General features: G+C 40.1%; 2 protein-coding genes and 1 pseudogene across 2 annotated transcripts in view; 1 reads left to right on the forward strand and 2 right to left on the reverse strand.

The window, feature by feature from the left end:
• The window catches only part of LOC148105994 (Fc receptor-like B), a 385,026-nt gene that overhangs the window by 67,392 nt on the left and 301,205 nt on the right, over nucleotides 1–16,429 (forward strand). The gene's annotated exons all lie outside the window — the stretch shown is intronic.
• Nucleotides 198–1,417, reverse strand: LOC148105996 (uncharacterized). The gene is made up of 4 exons (XM_087838045.1): nucleotides 1,191–1,417; nucleotides 930–1,095; nucleotides 703–830; nucleotides 198–594 (listed from the first exon to the last, which is right to left on the reverse strand). Exons 1-4 carry the CDS (start codon nucleotides 1,290–1,292, stop codon nucleotides 277–279), a joined length of 714 nt encoding a protein of 237 aa, XP_087694171.1. The 5' UTR covers nucleotides 1,293–1,417; the 3' UTR covers nucleotides 198–276.
• LOC148105997 (uncharacterized) lies at nucleotides 1,409–3,760 on the reverse strand (annotated as a pseudogene).

The following is a 16,429-nucleotide window of genomic DNA, read 5'->3' on the forward strand; positions in this document are numbered from 1 at the left end:
CATTAGCAGCAGTACTTGTGTCCGTAACACTTTGAACTGGTGAAAAATCTAGTTCTGCAGAATCAAATGAACTGCTTACGTGGCATTTGTTCAGGTGCTTTCTAAAGCCAGAAAAACGACTAAAAGAATGTGAGCATCCCACTTGGCCACATTTGAGATATAGTGTCCTGCCAGCACAGAGACCATGAATTACCTTAAGGTGTTTTACAAGGCTGTTTGGTCTACCATGATCACTTTTGCAAAGAAAGCACTTCATTATTTTGATCTCAATGGATACTAACGCACCATTCTTGCTCGCAACTCTGCAACTCTGGGAGTTTCCTTTGTTTCCCCAACATCAATGTTGTAAATGGTTGTTTGCAGAAAAGTGAAAAGGTTGGTCAGGGATGAACTGTAAGACGTATCAAAGACATAATGGGCCTTAAAGAGTTCATCAAGGGCTCCTACTGAACCTGTCGCTTTACATGGAAGTGCATGCTTGTCAATCACAATGAAGAAGGTGTGAATGCTGCTTCTTGTGGGTCCCTGAGCAAGAAGGTAGGGCTGACTGCTTCGGGTGATGTTGTCTAGATGCTGCTGTACACTGGTTCCAGCCTACAACAACACATTAAACAGCAGTATTTAGTGACTATCCCATTAGATTAGATCACCTTACTGTACATTACAATGGCGGTGATGGAATATATATTTTAAATAACATACCTTTAGGAATTTGATGAGGTTATCGACAGCTTGAGATGCAGATATCTTTCCTGGTCTCTTTCGCCCTTGTGCAGATGGCGGTAGCAGATGTAGCAGCAGCAAGATAGCAGACATGTCACTGTCCCAGCCTACAGACGAATAAACAAAGAATTACTCCAAAAATACATTCAATAGACAGAATTACCTATATAACCAACAATGGCAGATAAAAACAGTCAGAGTCATACCATTCTCAACTTCAGTAGCTGACTCAGCATTGCACATCAACTCCAAGAGCTCCGAGGTGGGTACAAGTCCATGACTTTCCTTTACAACCTTTGATTTGAGATCGATGGGCCACCTCTCCAAGAATTTGTTGGCAGTGACCTCATCAAACAGGAAATCTTGTTCTATCTATAATGCAAAAACAGAAGATAAGAGAGGTGTAATGAGTGAAATTGCAAGCTGCATGGAATATTTCAGTGATTCAACAAATGAAGATGTCTTACCAGTCCTGGTGTGTCCAGAAACCGCGGGAAGACTGTGAAGACATCTGCTGCATTCTTATCATCGCTGACCATTGAATGCCGATAAATGAAGGTAGCTTTCATCTTTTCACGGATAGTGTCTTCATCAGCAGAGTGTCTCAAAAGCGCAATAGCTGCTTTTACATCCTCATCTGATAACACTGTCTCAGTGGTGAGTCGTCTGGATCGACCACGGCCTGGCCCGCCAACTTAAGAAAAAACTATTTGATTGACTCCTACCTACAAATTAGATCAGAATCATTTAAATCACAAGTGAACTTACTTTTAGGAGATTTGGAAAGTGAGACACTTCTTTCCTCTGCAGCTTTTCTTTGAATGGTCTTCAACCGCCACGCAAGGTATCCTGAACCGCTCTCTGGATCATAGTAATGTTCCTATGTAATTAAATACAAGCAGAATGTTATCAACATTTCTGAGGGCAACTATGTGTTTAATGTTGCAAGGTCCCCTTTACTTACATATCCATGTTGTGAATATGGGTCTTCCAGATATGGAAACAGAGCAACAATCCCCTGCGCATACATCACTCTTACACTTTTAGGGGGAGATGTCCTAATGTATAAATTCAGTGATGACCGTCACTCAATTGGCATTGAACATCACAATTAAAAATAATACTAAAAATGTTTCTTTATAGACTACATTTATGATTCTTACCCATGTGCTTCTGTCATCTCAGCAGCAAGTATGTTTATCATCTGTCAGAGATTTGGTTTTTGCATACTCTTGTATGATGTGTTCACCACCAGGCTTTGTTGTTAGGATTTTTTCAATCAGCTTAAATAGACATAAAATATGAAGTCAGAAATGTTTTAAACCTTGAGAAAAACTGGAAAATGATTACATAAAAACACTTCACATCAAACATGCAAATTAGGCTAACAATGTTCACTACCCACAGCTTTTGCTTCATAGTTTATATGGCATGGCCTTTTAGGTTGTCTTCCTTCAGTGGTGGCTGCTTCTTCAGGAGGTTCACACATTGTGAAGTTTAGCATGATTGTATCATCAGATGGAGAAGATGATGATGATGATAGAGATACACCTGTGCATTAAGGAACATGACCAAAGCAGAAGCATTAAATTGAACTGTTAATGCTTCAATCTCAACCTTTATATTTAATATAAACATATACGTATGTGAGTGATTACCAAGTTCTTCATTGCTCAGCATGACTCGGAAGGTTACAGGTGACCCCTTCACTATTTCTTCAAACACCTCTGCGTCTACTTCTGTGTCAGACTGGTCAAACACCTTCATATCTAGCTGTCTGCCTTCTGCTATGTTAAATTTTAGGCACACTGAAGTAAGGTAAGAGAAAAGAAATGTTACAGAAATTGTTAAAAAAAAAAAGGCCATGCATTTTCTTATTAAATGGTAGAGTAAGGCTATGTCTTCACAAAATATTGATGAGCTGAAGCTTAAGCATATAGGTAATTCTCATTCATTGTTGAAGTAGAAACAATTATCAACTTAGGTAGTTGAGTAAGAATATAATTAAGCTTATAATTAAGCTGGTATATTGACCAGGTAAACATTGTTATCTTGTTTTATCCTGATATTCTAACCTTCTTTCATGAAAGCATCACATGTCAGGTCAGACAGCCTAACATACTTCTGCTCCCCACCAAACAAAACACGCAGCAACATATTCTGTTCACAAAACAAAGAGAAAACAATAATAAAGGAAAGAGTTTAAGACTGTGGATGTACTTTAGAGCTTTAGTTTCTATACAAAATAGAAGCAGTTAAAAGTTAATATTACTTAGCAGCTACAGTATGAAGAAATAAGTAACAGATTAACTGCTAATAAAGATCCTTTATCAACCAGTGTTACTGCAAATGGACCAAGTGTGACTAACATCTAATATTGTTTAATAACTTTAGTCTACTTATCAAGTATTGGTCAACTTACTGCAATTCGCTTTATTTCTGTGAACAATTAATGTATATTAACATATCATTAACATTGCTGTCAGTTAATTTATACAAAATAATCTAAATTAATTCTAAATTAGTGTATGCCTTTGGCATTTGCTTAAAAGAATATAAATCAGTAGAGTAAACTTTATTGTAATGTCCCACTTTTTCTGATAGTTTCTTCGAAGCTAATTAGCGATTATTAGCTTACTATTAAACGGTCATTTAGTTGCTAAAACTATCCCATTAGACATGTGACAATAATATTATCTAAGCTGCACTTAGAAGAAATACATAGTTAACATGTTTTAGGTTAATCTTAACTCAGTGAGAAGATAACGAACATTTGAACTTTTAGCAACGGTTAGCATGTAGCTACTCGACAATATCATTAAACCTGTGGGTAAATGCTGCTAACATGTCCTCACTCGACATCAGTGCAACTATAAAAAGCTATTTAGTTTAAAAATGACTAAACAATGTTACCAGTATGGGAATGTTAACTTAACTTACCTGACTGTGGCAGCTCTTCGGAGAAAATTCCGCGTGCGTCACAGCTCTCAGACCGCGCGCCTGCGGACTGGTACTAATCAACACTGTGTGGAGTTAAGTCTTCACTCCGTGTCTACAGAACACTGACTTTTAACTCTGACGTTAGAGCTGCTTTACTCCTCACAGAGTTGTAAATACTCTCTCTAGGTTAAAATAGGTTTACACTGAAATATTGACACTCCATTTTTTGCACCTGTGTAAAATCCGAAATTCCCATGGTGTTGTTCAAAATGTGCTCTGGCACAATCATGAGCATCGCTTGCTACTGAAAACAAGAAGAAAGCCGGTCCTGCTGTGGGCTGAACCATTTGTTAATGGGGGGGGGGGGGGGGGGGGGGGGGGGATTGAATATATGCAATATATTCAGTTTTAGCATTTATATTCACTGCTGACTGTAACTACGTTCAAACTGTTAATGCGATCTTATTTTAATAAACAACACTGTCACTCTACACCTGAGCCATAGACCACACCCTCCACCTCAATATACACCACAGTTTTCTCTGCTATGGAAATGAGATCAGGAGGAGATCATTATTATTATTATTGAATAAATGCTCACATTAATGTGGGCTTGTTTGTTTCATATTAGAAACATTAGTTGAGTGTTTTTAGTATAAAATGGTGAAAGTCCCTCTTTTTGCTCCTCCCCTCACCTGTGGATGGACGGTGCTGTTACCGTGGTGACAGCTTGGATGTGTTTCAGTGCTGCCTGGTTATCACTGCAGGAATCTTTACTTTCACATTTATTACAGGTAATAACTCTGATTTTTCTGTGTATTATGAACTAAATGTATCCTGATACACACAGAGATGGATGAGCAGAGGTCACATGATGAAAGAACAAACATGGAGTCTTTGATTTATTTAGATATTTATTGATGAATGCAAACAAACCCTGACACTGAACCAGGGGCGATTTTAGCCCATTTTTGGGGGTGCTTCAGCACCCCCAAAATGAATCAAAGCACCCCCAAAGATTTCCTACTTTTTTCTTTTTTTTTTTTTTTTTTACAATATTTGCTGTTTGTGTGACACACTGCTAAAAAATATAAAAAGCATACAGTACTGTACTTGTTTGAGACGTAACATTTTAACAACAAGGGTATAGATAACCCCCTCTCCTCCTCCCAAAATGGTTTGTTCCAGCTCTCCCCAGCTCTGGCTCTAGCGCTCTTGCTGCCAGAGCGATGGTGGCTGAGACGCAGCAGAGCGGAGGTGTGAGTGCCTGGCTTAAAACAGGACATATTAGCTGCATTTAACCTTCAGTTACTCTTTATATAGTTAGGTAGGAGTCAGACCATGTTTCTTTTTAGTTGAAAAACATTACACCAAGTAACCTGCAGTGTTGAAAACGTGTTTTCCGACAATGTTTGCTACTCTACAATCCGTCCTGCTCTGTAGTAAATTCAGCGACATTTGACCGTCCTGTTGCTCCCATTGAAATGTATACAGCCTGTTTAAAATCTAAAACTTTAAATTGTCCGCAGCCTACTGTTGGTTACCACTGTCCTATTTGAAATGGATACTAACTGACTGAATGCCCATTAACCTTATAACTCCTGGTGTGTGTGTGTGTGTGTGTGTGTGTGTGTGTGTGTGTACAGAGAGACAGCCAGGTTCATAATGGATATAAGGAAGTTTTTTCAAAAAAAGGAGCCACATTCAGGTAAAAGTGTAAAATCAAATGATCCGTCAATCAAGAATAATGTTGGATCAGTGTTTCAATATTTATATCTTTTATTAGATGTTCATGTGGTTTGGTTATTTGCCTTTTGGTTGAAAGTACACTGAGAGATGACTTTTTGTTAGCGATCTTAATAGAATTTATTTCATATTAATGTAATTTTTCATCTAATTGAATACAATCTATTTGTGTATGATTGTCAGTCCAAAGAGGGAGAGAGGAAAGAGGGGAACATGAGGAGAAAGTACAAGATCAGGAAGAACCAGGTAAGAAAACAGACAGGGAACAGTGACAGGCACAACAGAAACTGTTCAACTGACAAAGAGGAAAAACCTGATTTTACTCATACAATCTGGAAGTTGTGTTCTCCCTATATTAAAGCTGCTGTACAGAATCTGCAAAACAAACTGGGTTTAAGCATTTTTGACCCTCTTTAACAACATTCCAACATAACATTATAATTGATTGGGGAGATTAAAATTAATGACATATTTTTATGTGGTTCAGCCACAACTCTACTAAAACCTCAGCCAGTAATAGGTAGGCCAACTTTTGGACCGTCCAGTTATCTGTGTGCACCACATTTGCGCACTATCAGAAAGTGCCAAACAGCCCTGGTGGAGTGAGGAGTTGTAAAGAGAAGCAGAGTGCTCTGTTTATATTCTAAAAATGTTTTAAGCTTGTTTCAAAGATTCTGTACAGCAGCTTTAATGTTTTCCAAAAGCACACATACACTTATCAGTGTTTCTCAAACCTTTTACAGTGTGTACCACCTGATAAAAATGTTAAGCTCTCCCAAGTACCACTATGAAAGCATGAAACTCATAAATCTTACAATACAAAATTAGTATTATTAAATTAGTAAAATTAGTGTCTGCAGTAAAGATTTTTTCATGCATGGTATATATTCTACCAAAGGCAAAGTTGCCTCCATTTTTATATTCTTTTTTTAATATTTTGTAATAATTTATTTGTAATAATTTATTCTGTTTTGGGAGTGTTTTGTTTCTGTATTATATTATACATACACATTAAAAGTGAATCTCTGTCCAAAAAATGCACTCAGTTTACTTTTTACTCACTATGAGCATCATTCATTATTCTCCCCAGTAATTAAGGTTAGGATATGTATTTTTTTTATTCTATCCATTCTTCTTTTGCAGCATTTAAATAACCTTGATCAGATTTGATGGTTTTGTTACAGACTTTTCAAAAAACGTGTTTTGCTTTTCTTTCACAAATGTGGGGATTAAATTGTGTTAAAATGTACAAAACAGTGATGTCATGTTTTGTGACGAGGACCCAGGGACAGACAGACTTGATGAATTTAAGAATCTTATGATTTAATTAAGAAATTTGCAAACTTGCACAGAGATGGTAAAATTGTGATGACTGAAAACGGAGACGAAGACAACAGACGATGAGGACAAGGAGGAACAGGGGTTTAAATGCACCAAAGTGACAGTCAGAGAGAACTCGGGACAACATTTAAGGATGCAGGGACTGACAGAGACCGGTTTATCTTGCCTGGCTGGGCAGCTCTCTGGGTGCTCAGCACCCACAAAGCTCTGATCCTAGAATCGCCCCTGCACTGAACCATCGTCCAGCTTTCACAGAACAAACCTGATCACATGACCTGCTGACCCAAACAGTGAAAAGCTCCATGGCAACAACAACAAACAGCCTCACATATGTTAACAGAGGCTGTTAGAAGCACAGAGTCTTTACAGTCTTTCTCCTGTTTGTACACAGATCTCTGCACATCTTCATCACAGTTACTCACAGACGTGCAGAGTGTGTGGATATCAAAGCTAAGTTTCCACCATGTTTGTAGTCTGTACTGGGACTCATGGAGCATCTCTCTATGAGCACTCAGTGCTTTAAACAGTGAGTCCCAGTTTAACCAGCAGCCTTCACACCACACATCACACAGACATGGAAACTTCAAACCCTCAGACTGAAGACACCATCAGAAATAAATAGATTGTGATGAAGATGAAGAACTGGAACAGTTTGCTGTGGTTTCTTCTGTTCCTGTCACAAATAAGAGTCTGGCAGCACTTTGCTCTCCTTCCACATGTTTAAGGAGGAAGTGAAGAAGAGCGAGTGAGTCGTCTTCCTCTGTGGGCCCAACATCAGGCAGCAGCCACGTATTTTTAAAAACCCAGCACACTGCTTCAGAAACACTGAGTCCAGGTGACCAGAGTCATGTGATCAGTGAGGTCTTCACTCAGGACGTCACAGCTTCAGGACCTGATTCAGAGGTTTATAAGGACGTGGATCATTGGTGCTGATGTTGTGTGAGAGCTGGTGAACCATGGGGAACATAAATAACAACCAGGCCATCAGCAATTCTACCCCCAGCTCTAAAACCTACATAATACACTATACATATAGTTATATAGGTTATAGTATGTTATATATAAACGTAGCTGAAGCAGTTTCATTTGTAGCTTCACGCTGCACTTCATATGTTTGTCCACCAGATGGCAGCACAGAGGCCTGTGTTGGAAAGCTTTGAGTAATGAAGCGTTTTCAATCCAAGCTTCAGAAAGCTTCATGTGGTCATTGTTGGGTTCAATATTGAGGAGGGTTAGAGGAGCTAATCAACTTTCAAAATAACAACACTGATCCGGCCAGGTGGAGTCAAACGATGATTTAATGCACGCGTGGGGGGACCACCGCCGTACGCAGACAGCGCCGATCCCCGACTTACAGAGCATAAGCAGATGCTTTATATACCATCAGGGCTTAAATTTAATACGCCCCTTCAACGTCAATCAGATACAGGTCATACATAGGTTTCAAAACCACAATGACTTTTAACACAGTTTAAAATAACATTGTCTCCGTCTCCACAGCAGATGCTTCCTGTCAGCATCTGAATACAATATCAATATTAATTATTAATGCAATGGTAATTATGATGATTATTAACAATAGCAGTAAAATAGTTTCCCTAATCCCCACATCATCAAGGAAGCAACCAGCTGACTGATGAGGTCACACAGACTGTGTTTTTCAGGAACAGTGATTCTGATGTGAGCCTGCTAGCTGACAGCAGACCTGATGAAACCACATGTTCACATCTGTGAGGACAGACTGGACTCTTTGACTGCACCTTGGTTCTCCTCAGAGGTCTGTACAGGAGCATGTCCACCCCCACTGAAGATCTCAGTCACTGTGAAACATAGAAAGCTGCTTGTGTAGCCTCTGCCTCACATGTAGATACAGCTACAGGTTTCTCTGTCAGTCAGACTGAAACAGTGTCCTGATGCTGCATCATTCAGCTCTGTACCCCAGTCAGCATCACTGTGAGCTACCAGTGTCAGTGTTTCTGCCCTTTTCCTGTAACACTACACTCAGCACAGGCTCAGCTGCTATCCAGTGTTGGACTTTGGCTTCAGCTGCTGTGATAGATCCTCTAACATAGATCAGCTCTGCTACATGTTGTTAGATAAGTGCAGCTGCCTGTCATGTCCTGATGTTTCTCTGGCTCAGCAGCTTCTCCATCAGAGGTTCACATGGAGCTGATCCAGTATCTCCAGTAACTGTGTTCTGTGCCTCACTGGTTCATCCTTCTGTCTGTGTGACGTCAGTCAGATGTTGAAGTTAAACTCTGTAATCTTCACTGTGTCACAGAGTTCAGTGAGTCCCGTTATTCACAGTATCAATCAGATCATCAGAGAACAGCTGATCAGCAATCAGTGGTGCCAACAGCACCTCCTGTGGTGAGAGGATGCAATAATGCAATGTAGCATTTTTACACTCAACACTTCCAGTGATGGAAACTGTCTGTTGGATCTGTTTGACGTTGCTTTCTTGTGTTGCTTTCTTGGTTAGAGTTCCTCACAAATGTCCAGATTCTTCTTCTAATGAGGCGTCGACCATGTTTTCAGTTCTTTGGAAGAAAACATCGCCCTTTGCCATCCTTACTTTTCTTTGACTTCTTCAAATGCAGCTGAACTCCAGCTGGTATTTTATTGGACTTTGCAGCTGTTTCTGGTCATCAGTTCATTCCTGCAAACCTCTGAACCTGAACAACAATGATGCTGCATTGCTGGCTGATCCCAAAAGGTTGATTCTGTTCATCTGGACGTTTTCAGAAACGTTTGCTCACTGATCAGGTGACTTCTTCAGTCTCAGCTGACTGCAGCTTTACAACCTTACAAACAGCACATTTGCACAATGACTGAAACCAGCAGCACCTGATATATATGATACTAATATAATACATATACATATATAATCCATACTAATGATGAAGGAACTGAGCTCACAGTCCATTGTTCATTCAGTGAACTACTCAGTTTATTTTGGGCCTCAGAAATGTTCACTCTGTTTGTACATCACTGTCAGCAATAGACTCATTCTGCTGTGTGGACAGGAACACATGTGACATCACTTCCTGTTTGTTTGTGACTGAAGAGGAAGAAGTTTACAAGGAATCATTTAGAAGAGTTTCAAACATCAACTGATTGAATCCATGAATCTGAAAACGTGTTTGCGAGTGAAAGAGACAGACATGTACAGACTGAACTATCTGTTCAACAGTCAGAGTGTTTCTGTAATAGGAGACACTCTTTACACCCCACTCAGCACAGGGACACTGAGGAACCAGACAAGGAAAAAGGACCGACTGCAAACCCAGGATAAAGAGTTTGAGTGAATGTGGTGTTGAAGGTGTGGAGGTGGATCAGAGTGTCAGAGGAGACTCTGTAGAAGGACAGAGTGCCAGCAGGACAGTCCACATACACTGCTGCTCTGTTAGAGACAGAGGAGGAGGAGGAGGATGTTAGTCTGTTATTGTGCCTGACAGACTGAGGAGCACCACGATTGCACTCCAGACTCCAGGACTGATCATTGTGTCCAAACAAACAGTCATCACTGCCTCCTTTCCTTCTGATGCTCACTGATATATAAACGTTTCCTCTCCACTCGACCTCCCAGTAACAGCGACCAGTCAGACCATCTCTACACAGCAGCTGAGGACAAACATCAAATCTGTCTGGATGATCAGGATGTGACTGAACCTCCTTCACATATGTCACCTTCCTGTTGTTGTCAGACAGTTGGAGGTTTGTGTTCACTGTGTTTGTGTCGATTGTGAGTTGACAGGAATCTGATGGAGAGAACAAACACAATCCAGCTGCAGTTATTGATCCATCATCTGTTCATTGATTGACACTTTGATGATGACTCCTGACATGATGAAGATGGTTGAATGTGTGCTGCTTTGTTTTCATGAATCCCATTAAAAACACACTTACACTTCCTCAGACCTGGTCTCAACCATCGGACTCCAGCAGGCTCCACCCTGAAAGGAGGAGGGGGGTCAGAGCAGCACAGTCAGCATGCACACATGGACATTACATGGCTCTCATACACACACTGTTACACACTGAGCTCAAAGCTCGGCTCCACTGTTTTATTCAAAGAAATCTACATTTATTTATCAGCACATTTAAAAACAGCTTGAGCCAAAGTGCTGCACAGAGTAGAGAGAAAATAGGAAACATACACAGTAATTACTATAAAGACTCGTCAGAATTGAAAGCTACAGAGTACAAATGTGTTTCCAACCGGGTTTTAAAAATGTCGAGTGTTGGTGACGACCTGATGTGAAGGGCGACTGTTCCAGAGTTTGGCTGCAGCGATCGATAAAGCTCACCTCTGTTTTTACGTCTAGTTCTGGTCAGAAGCTACTTATCTGCAGAGCTGAGGGCTCGACTTGGATTATTTTGTTAAAGAGAGATAAGATGGAGCCAATCCATTCAGAGATTTAAAGACAAACAACCAGATCTGGAAGTGGATTCTACCACGTACTGGTAACCAGTGGAAAAAGCTGGAAAAAGCTGGTGATGGGTCGTCTAGCACAGACCCACCGCTGGAACCAGACAATTCATGAGGGAGAGAACTGTGACAGCGCCGTTCCTTCACTTGACCTCAGTCGCTCTCGTCTGCTCCCTCGTAACACTGCTCTTTATTGAGGTTACATGAATATGCATAAGTTCATTAACATATGACGTCTTACACAGGTATGAACAAAGAGTACCAGTCTGTGCATAGTGTAGGTACGTGTGTGTGTGTGTGTGTGTGTGTGTGTGTGTGTGTGTGTGTGTGTGTGTGTGTTCCAGATGTGACCCTGTGACCCCAAAGCTGGTGCTAAGAGTCCAGTGGTCCCCCTAACAAAGGGCTCTTATACTTAACCAGACACAGAGTAGGTGTCCTCCTACACCAGGGGTCTCAAACTCGCGGCCCGCGGGCCAATTGCGGCCCGCAGGATGATAGTTTTTGGCCCCCACCTTAATATGAAAATTTAATGTTAGTTTGATAATGTATGACACTTTACAGTGTTGTGTGCGGAGCTGAATTAACCCACCAATCAGGGTGGGATATGGATCTCAGGGGACACCAGCCGGGCTTAATGCAAGCAGGGAAACATTTCTCAATGAGTGAAAGTTACAGCAGCGTTGCCCTGGAGTGTTTCTTTCTTTTCTGTGCCTGGCTGGCTTCCTCCTTTCTATTGGGCAAATGCGGACATTCGCCCCAGCGCGCTGCGTTCACAACACTTCAAAAAAAGTTGTTTTTTTAAGTTACTGCCCAGCGGGACATTATACGTATATAGATTTATACACACGTCAGTGGGAGTTTTAGTTATTTTTTCACAGAGAGAGATCTCATATTAACTCTCAAAGTGATGCGAAGGCGGCGGGATAAAAGAAAAGTAATGAACTCAATGCAGCCCAATTTAGTCTGCAGTCACATAGCGACACCTGTTCATCGGCAATAACAGTCCCCGGTAACCCGGACTAATTATAGGGTCGCACCGTAATTTGTTGGTCGATGTTTTTTATTTGCATCACTCCGTTTGCATTGCAGCTTACATGAACATTACATATATTTCAATATAATGTAAAAGCAGTCAAAACAACTAACATCAGAAACAGGTGATGTTATTTGTTATATGTCACGGTGTCATTTCCGCTTCTTTCTCCTGTAACAACAGCCCGGCGCCGTGAGCAGTCGCCTTTTTTGCGCTCGCTATCCCTGCAATTTCTACCATCTGCAAACGCCACGGTGTTCGTGTCATCATGAAAGACATGAACATCGAGCGTAAAAACAAAGGAGACTGCCACCGGCTTTTTATCTGCCGATCGCCGTGCTACGGTTGCAAGAAAAAGAAGCAGAAATGATGTTCTCTACGCGTTGAGACGTTCCCCGTCCGTCGGCTAAACACTTGATTGAAACTTCAATGCGACAGTGACACCAAGTAGAATTATAAATGTTACATAGCCCCAAACATGTCTTTTTCAAAGCCTGCGGTGAAGAGAAAGGTTGGTGATGAGCACAGACAATTTCAGGAAAAGTGGGAAATGCAATATTTCTTTGTTGAGCACAGGGGCACCCCGACCTGTCTTATTTGCACAGAGAAAGTTGCGCTGCACAAGGAATACAATTTGAAACGTCATTACACAACTAGACATGCTGAGGTGGATGCAAAATACCAGGGAGATGAGAGAGCGAACTGGGTTGCCAGTCTTAAAACAGATCTACTGAGGCAGCAAGATTTCTTCAAGAAAGCAACCAAAGAGAATAATGCAGCAGTCGAAGCCACGTGGTTAGTGAGATGATTGCTAAAGCAGGGAAGCCATTCACAGAAGGTGAATTTGTCTAAAAGTGCATATTGCAGGCTGCAAATATAGTCTGTCCGGGAAAGAAAGGTCAGTTTAGCAACATCAGCCTTTCTGCCAGTTGAGTTGAGAGCAGAAGTGAAGCCTTCATGGAGAAGGATGGAGTTAGTGTTCCTGTGCTAACTGATCCCAAATGGCTCATGGACTTAGCTTTTCTTGTTGATATAACACATGAGCTTAATGTACTGAACAAGACGTTACAAGGCCAGGGGCAACTTGTCAGTGCTGCCTATGACAACGTGAGAGCATTCTCCACAAAACTTGCCCTCTGGAAAGCTCAGCTCTCTCAGACAAACCTTTGCCATTTCCCAGCATGCAAGGCACTCGTGGATGCAGGCACACCATTCAGTGCTGACAAGTATGTTGATGTCATTTTGAGGCTACAGGAGGAATTTGATCACAGATTTGCTGACTTCAAGACACACAGAGCCACCTTTCAAATTTTTGCGGACCCCTTCTCCTTTGATGTGCAAGATGCCCCTTCTGTGCTTCAAATGGAGCTCATTGAGCTGCAGTGCAACTCTGAACTCAAAGCAAAGTTCAGGGAGGTGAGTGGAAAAGCAGACAAGCTTGGACAATTTTTGAGAGAATTGAGCCCTAGTTTCCCTCGGCGTTCCCGAATGTTCAAGCGGACCATGTGCCTTTTTGGTAGCACATACTTGTGCGAAAAGCTCTTCTCCACTTTGAACTTCAATAAGTCCAAGTACAGGTCCAGACTTACGGATGATCATCTTCAAGACATACTGAGGGTCGCAACTGCTTCCTCCCTCAGGCCAAATCTGGCTCGGCTATGCAAGAGGAAACGCTGCCAGGTCTCTAGCAGCAAGGAGTAGGCAAGAGAAGCGATGTTCAGAAGAACAGTTCATTTTCTACAGTGTTCCATTCATGTTCAGAAGAAGGTTATAGAACTGTTAATACAGACATTTCAATCTAAATACAGCAGATATAGAAGACTGAAAAAAAGACACAAGTTCACTGACTAAAAAGATCTTATTATTATTTTACTTATGTATTACAGATTAGCAATTAATAAGAAAATAAATCAATTTGTTTATTTATTTTTCATATTTTGTATTAAAAAATAAAAATATAGAGATTTGAGAAGATTGGAATTTTTTAACCATGCCTTTCTTGTGGAAAACCTAATGCGGCCCAGCCTCACCCAGACTCTGTCTGCAGCGGCCCCCAGCTAAATTGAGTTTGAGACCCCTGTCCTACACCATAAATCAGTAAGAGAGGGTACGACCTCTCTCATGGCCCCAAGTGGTGTGTGCATGCCAGAGCACTCTGGAAGGCACACAAAGTCTTTACAGACTACTAAGGATCAAACCTCTATCATCATGCAATCGATTATAAAACTCTTAGCAAATATGAGTAAATATTTCTAAGCATAAATGACAATCAACAATATAAACCTTACAGCTGGTTTTAATAACAGAATTTATTTGTTTCTCAAATGAGAAAGCTATCGAGAAACACTCCTAAATCTTTAGTTCTTAACTTTTCCAGTGGGCCAAGGTCTACATTATCTGCTAATGCTAAATAGGCTGCCGTTATCAACTAATGCTAATTTGATGTGAATTAGCATTATGCACTAATGATAACAATGTGAACAGCTAATGCTAACACTCTTTTTCCAAGCATTACAACATCTGAGCTGCTAATGCTAAGTAGGCCGCCATTAGCACCTATGTCTAATTTAAGGCAAATACGCATTAGAACCTAATGCTCATATCGTTTTCCTTTGCTTTATAAAAATGTAAGCAGCTACTTCTAAATAGCATTAGCTAATAACAGCAGTCTAATTTAATGCTAAGTATGCTGCCATTAGTGGCTAATTCTAATTAGGGGTGAATAATTATTACCAGCTAATGCTAATATCATTTTCTCTTCCCTTTTAACAATGTGAGCAGCTAGTGCTAGGTAGGCTGATGCTAGCAGCTAATGCTAAAGCTAAAGCTAATTTGATGTGAATTAGCATTACATTAGTGAGGAGCTAATGCTAAGTAGGTTGCCGTTATAAGCTAATACTAATTTGAGGTGAATTAGCATTATCCGCTTATGCTAACAATGTTTTTTCTTACTTTTTAACAATACGAGTAGTTAATGTGAACACTTTTTTTATTCAATTTTAACTTTTCCCCTGCGATGTGAAGAGTTAATGCTAAATGGGACGCCATTAGTGGCTAATTCTAATTTTAAATGAAAAAGCATTAAAAGCTAATGCTAATACCATATTTTCTTGCTTTAAATCAATATCAGTAGCTAATGCTAGGTACGTAGCCATCATTAGCTAATGCTAATTAAGGTGAATTAGCATTATCCACTAATGCTAACAATGTTTTTGCCAACTCTTTTCCCTTGCATTATCACAATATAAGCAGCTAATGCTAAGAAGGCTGCCATTATTAGGTAATGCTAATTATTATGTGTGTTCGCATTATCCGCTGCTCCTAGCAATGTTTTATCTTACCTTTTAACAATATCAGCAGCTAATGCTAAAATTACTTTCATTTCAGTTAAGCCTATTTAGCATTAATTAACTTCATTTAGCATTAAGAAGTTTTTGCTAAATAGGCTACCATTAGTGGCTAATGCTAATTTTAGGTGAATAAGCATTGGCAACTAATGTTAATAACATATTCTCTTGATTTCTAACAATGTGAGCAACTAATGCTAAGTAGGTTGCCGTTATTAGCTAATGCTAATTTATCCGCTAATGCTAACAATACTTTTTCTTACATTTTAACAATATGATGTGTGTTACCGTTAATAACTATTGCTAACTTGATGTGAATTAGCATTATCAAATAATGCTAACTACTTTCCCTTGCATTATAACAATGTGAGCAGCTAATGCTAAGAAGGCTGCTGTTATTAGGTAATGCTAATTTGATGCGAGTTAGCAATACCCGATAATGCTAACACGTTTCCCTTCCTTTTTAATAATGTGAGCAGCTAGTGCTAAGTAGGCTGATGTTAGCAGCTAATGCTAATTTGATGTGAATTAGCATTGTATTAGTGAGGAGGTAATGTTAAGTAGATTGCCATTAGTCGCTAATGCTAATTTTAGGTAAATAGAAATTGGTAGCTAATGCTAATACCATATTTGCTTGCCTTATAACAATGTGACCAGCTAATGCTAAGCAGGTGCCGTTATTAGCTAACACTAATTTGAGGTGAATTAGCATTATCCGTTTATGCTAACAATGTTTTTTCTTACTTTTTAACAATACGCCATTAGTGGCTAATTCTAATTTTAGATGAAAAAGGATTAACAGCTAATGCTCATACTGTTTGCTTTGTAAGAATGATAGCAGCTAATGATACGAAGTCTACCGTTATT

Source organism: Neolamprologus brichardi, chromosome 3 (genome assembly GCF_056152115.1).
Source record: "Neolamprologus brichardi isolate AB-2024 chromosome 3, ASM5615211v1, whole genome shotgun sequence".
NCBI lineage: Eukaryota > Metazoa > Chordata > Actinopteri > Cichliformes > Cichlidae > Neolamprologus > Neolamprologus brichardi.

Bases quoted from the DNA above. Each gene is read 5' to 3' on its own strand.
- LOC148105996 (XM_087838045.1), bottom strand. From the start codon at position 1,292: ATGAAAGCTACCTTCATTTATCGGCATTCAATGGTCAGCGATGATAAG. The intron at 831-929 runs GTATGACTCTGA...ATTCGTCTGTAG, and splicing joins AGCTACTGAAGTTGAGAATG to GCTGGGACAGTGACATGTCT. The intron at 595-702 runs GTATGTTATTTA...GTGTTGTTGTAG, and splicing joins ACCTCATCAAATTCCTAAAG to GCTGGAACCAGTGTACAGCA.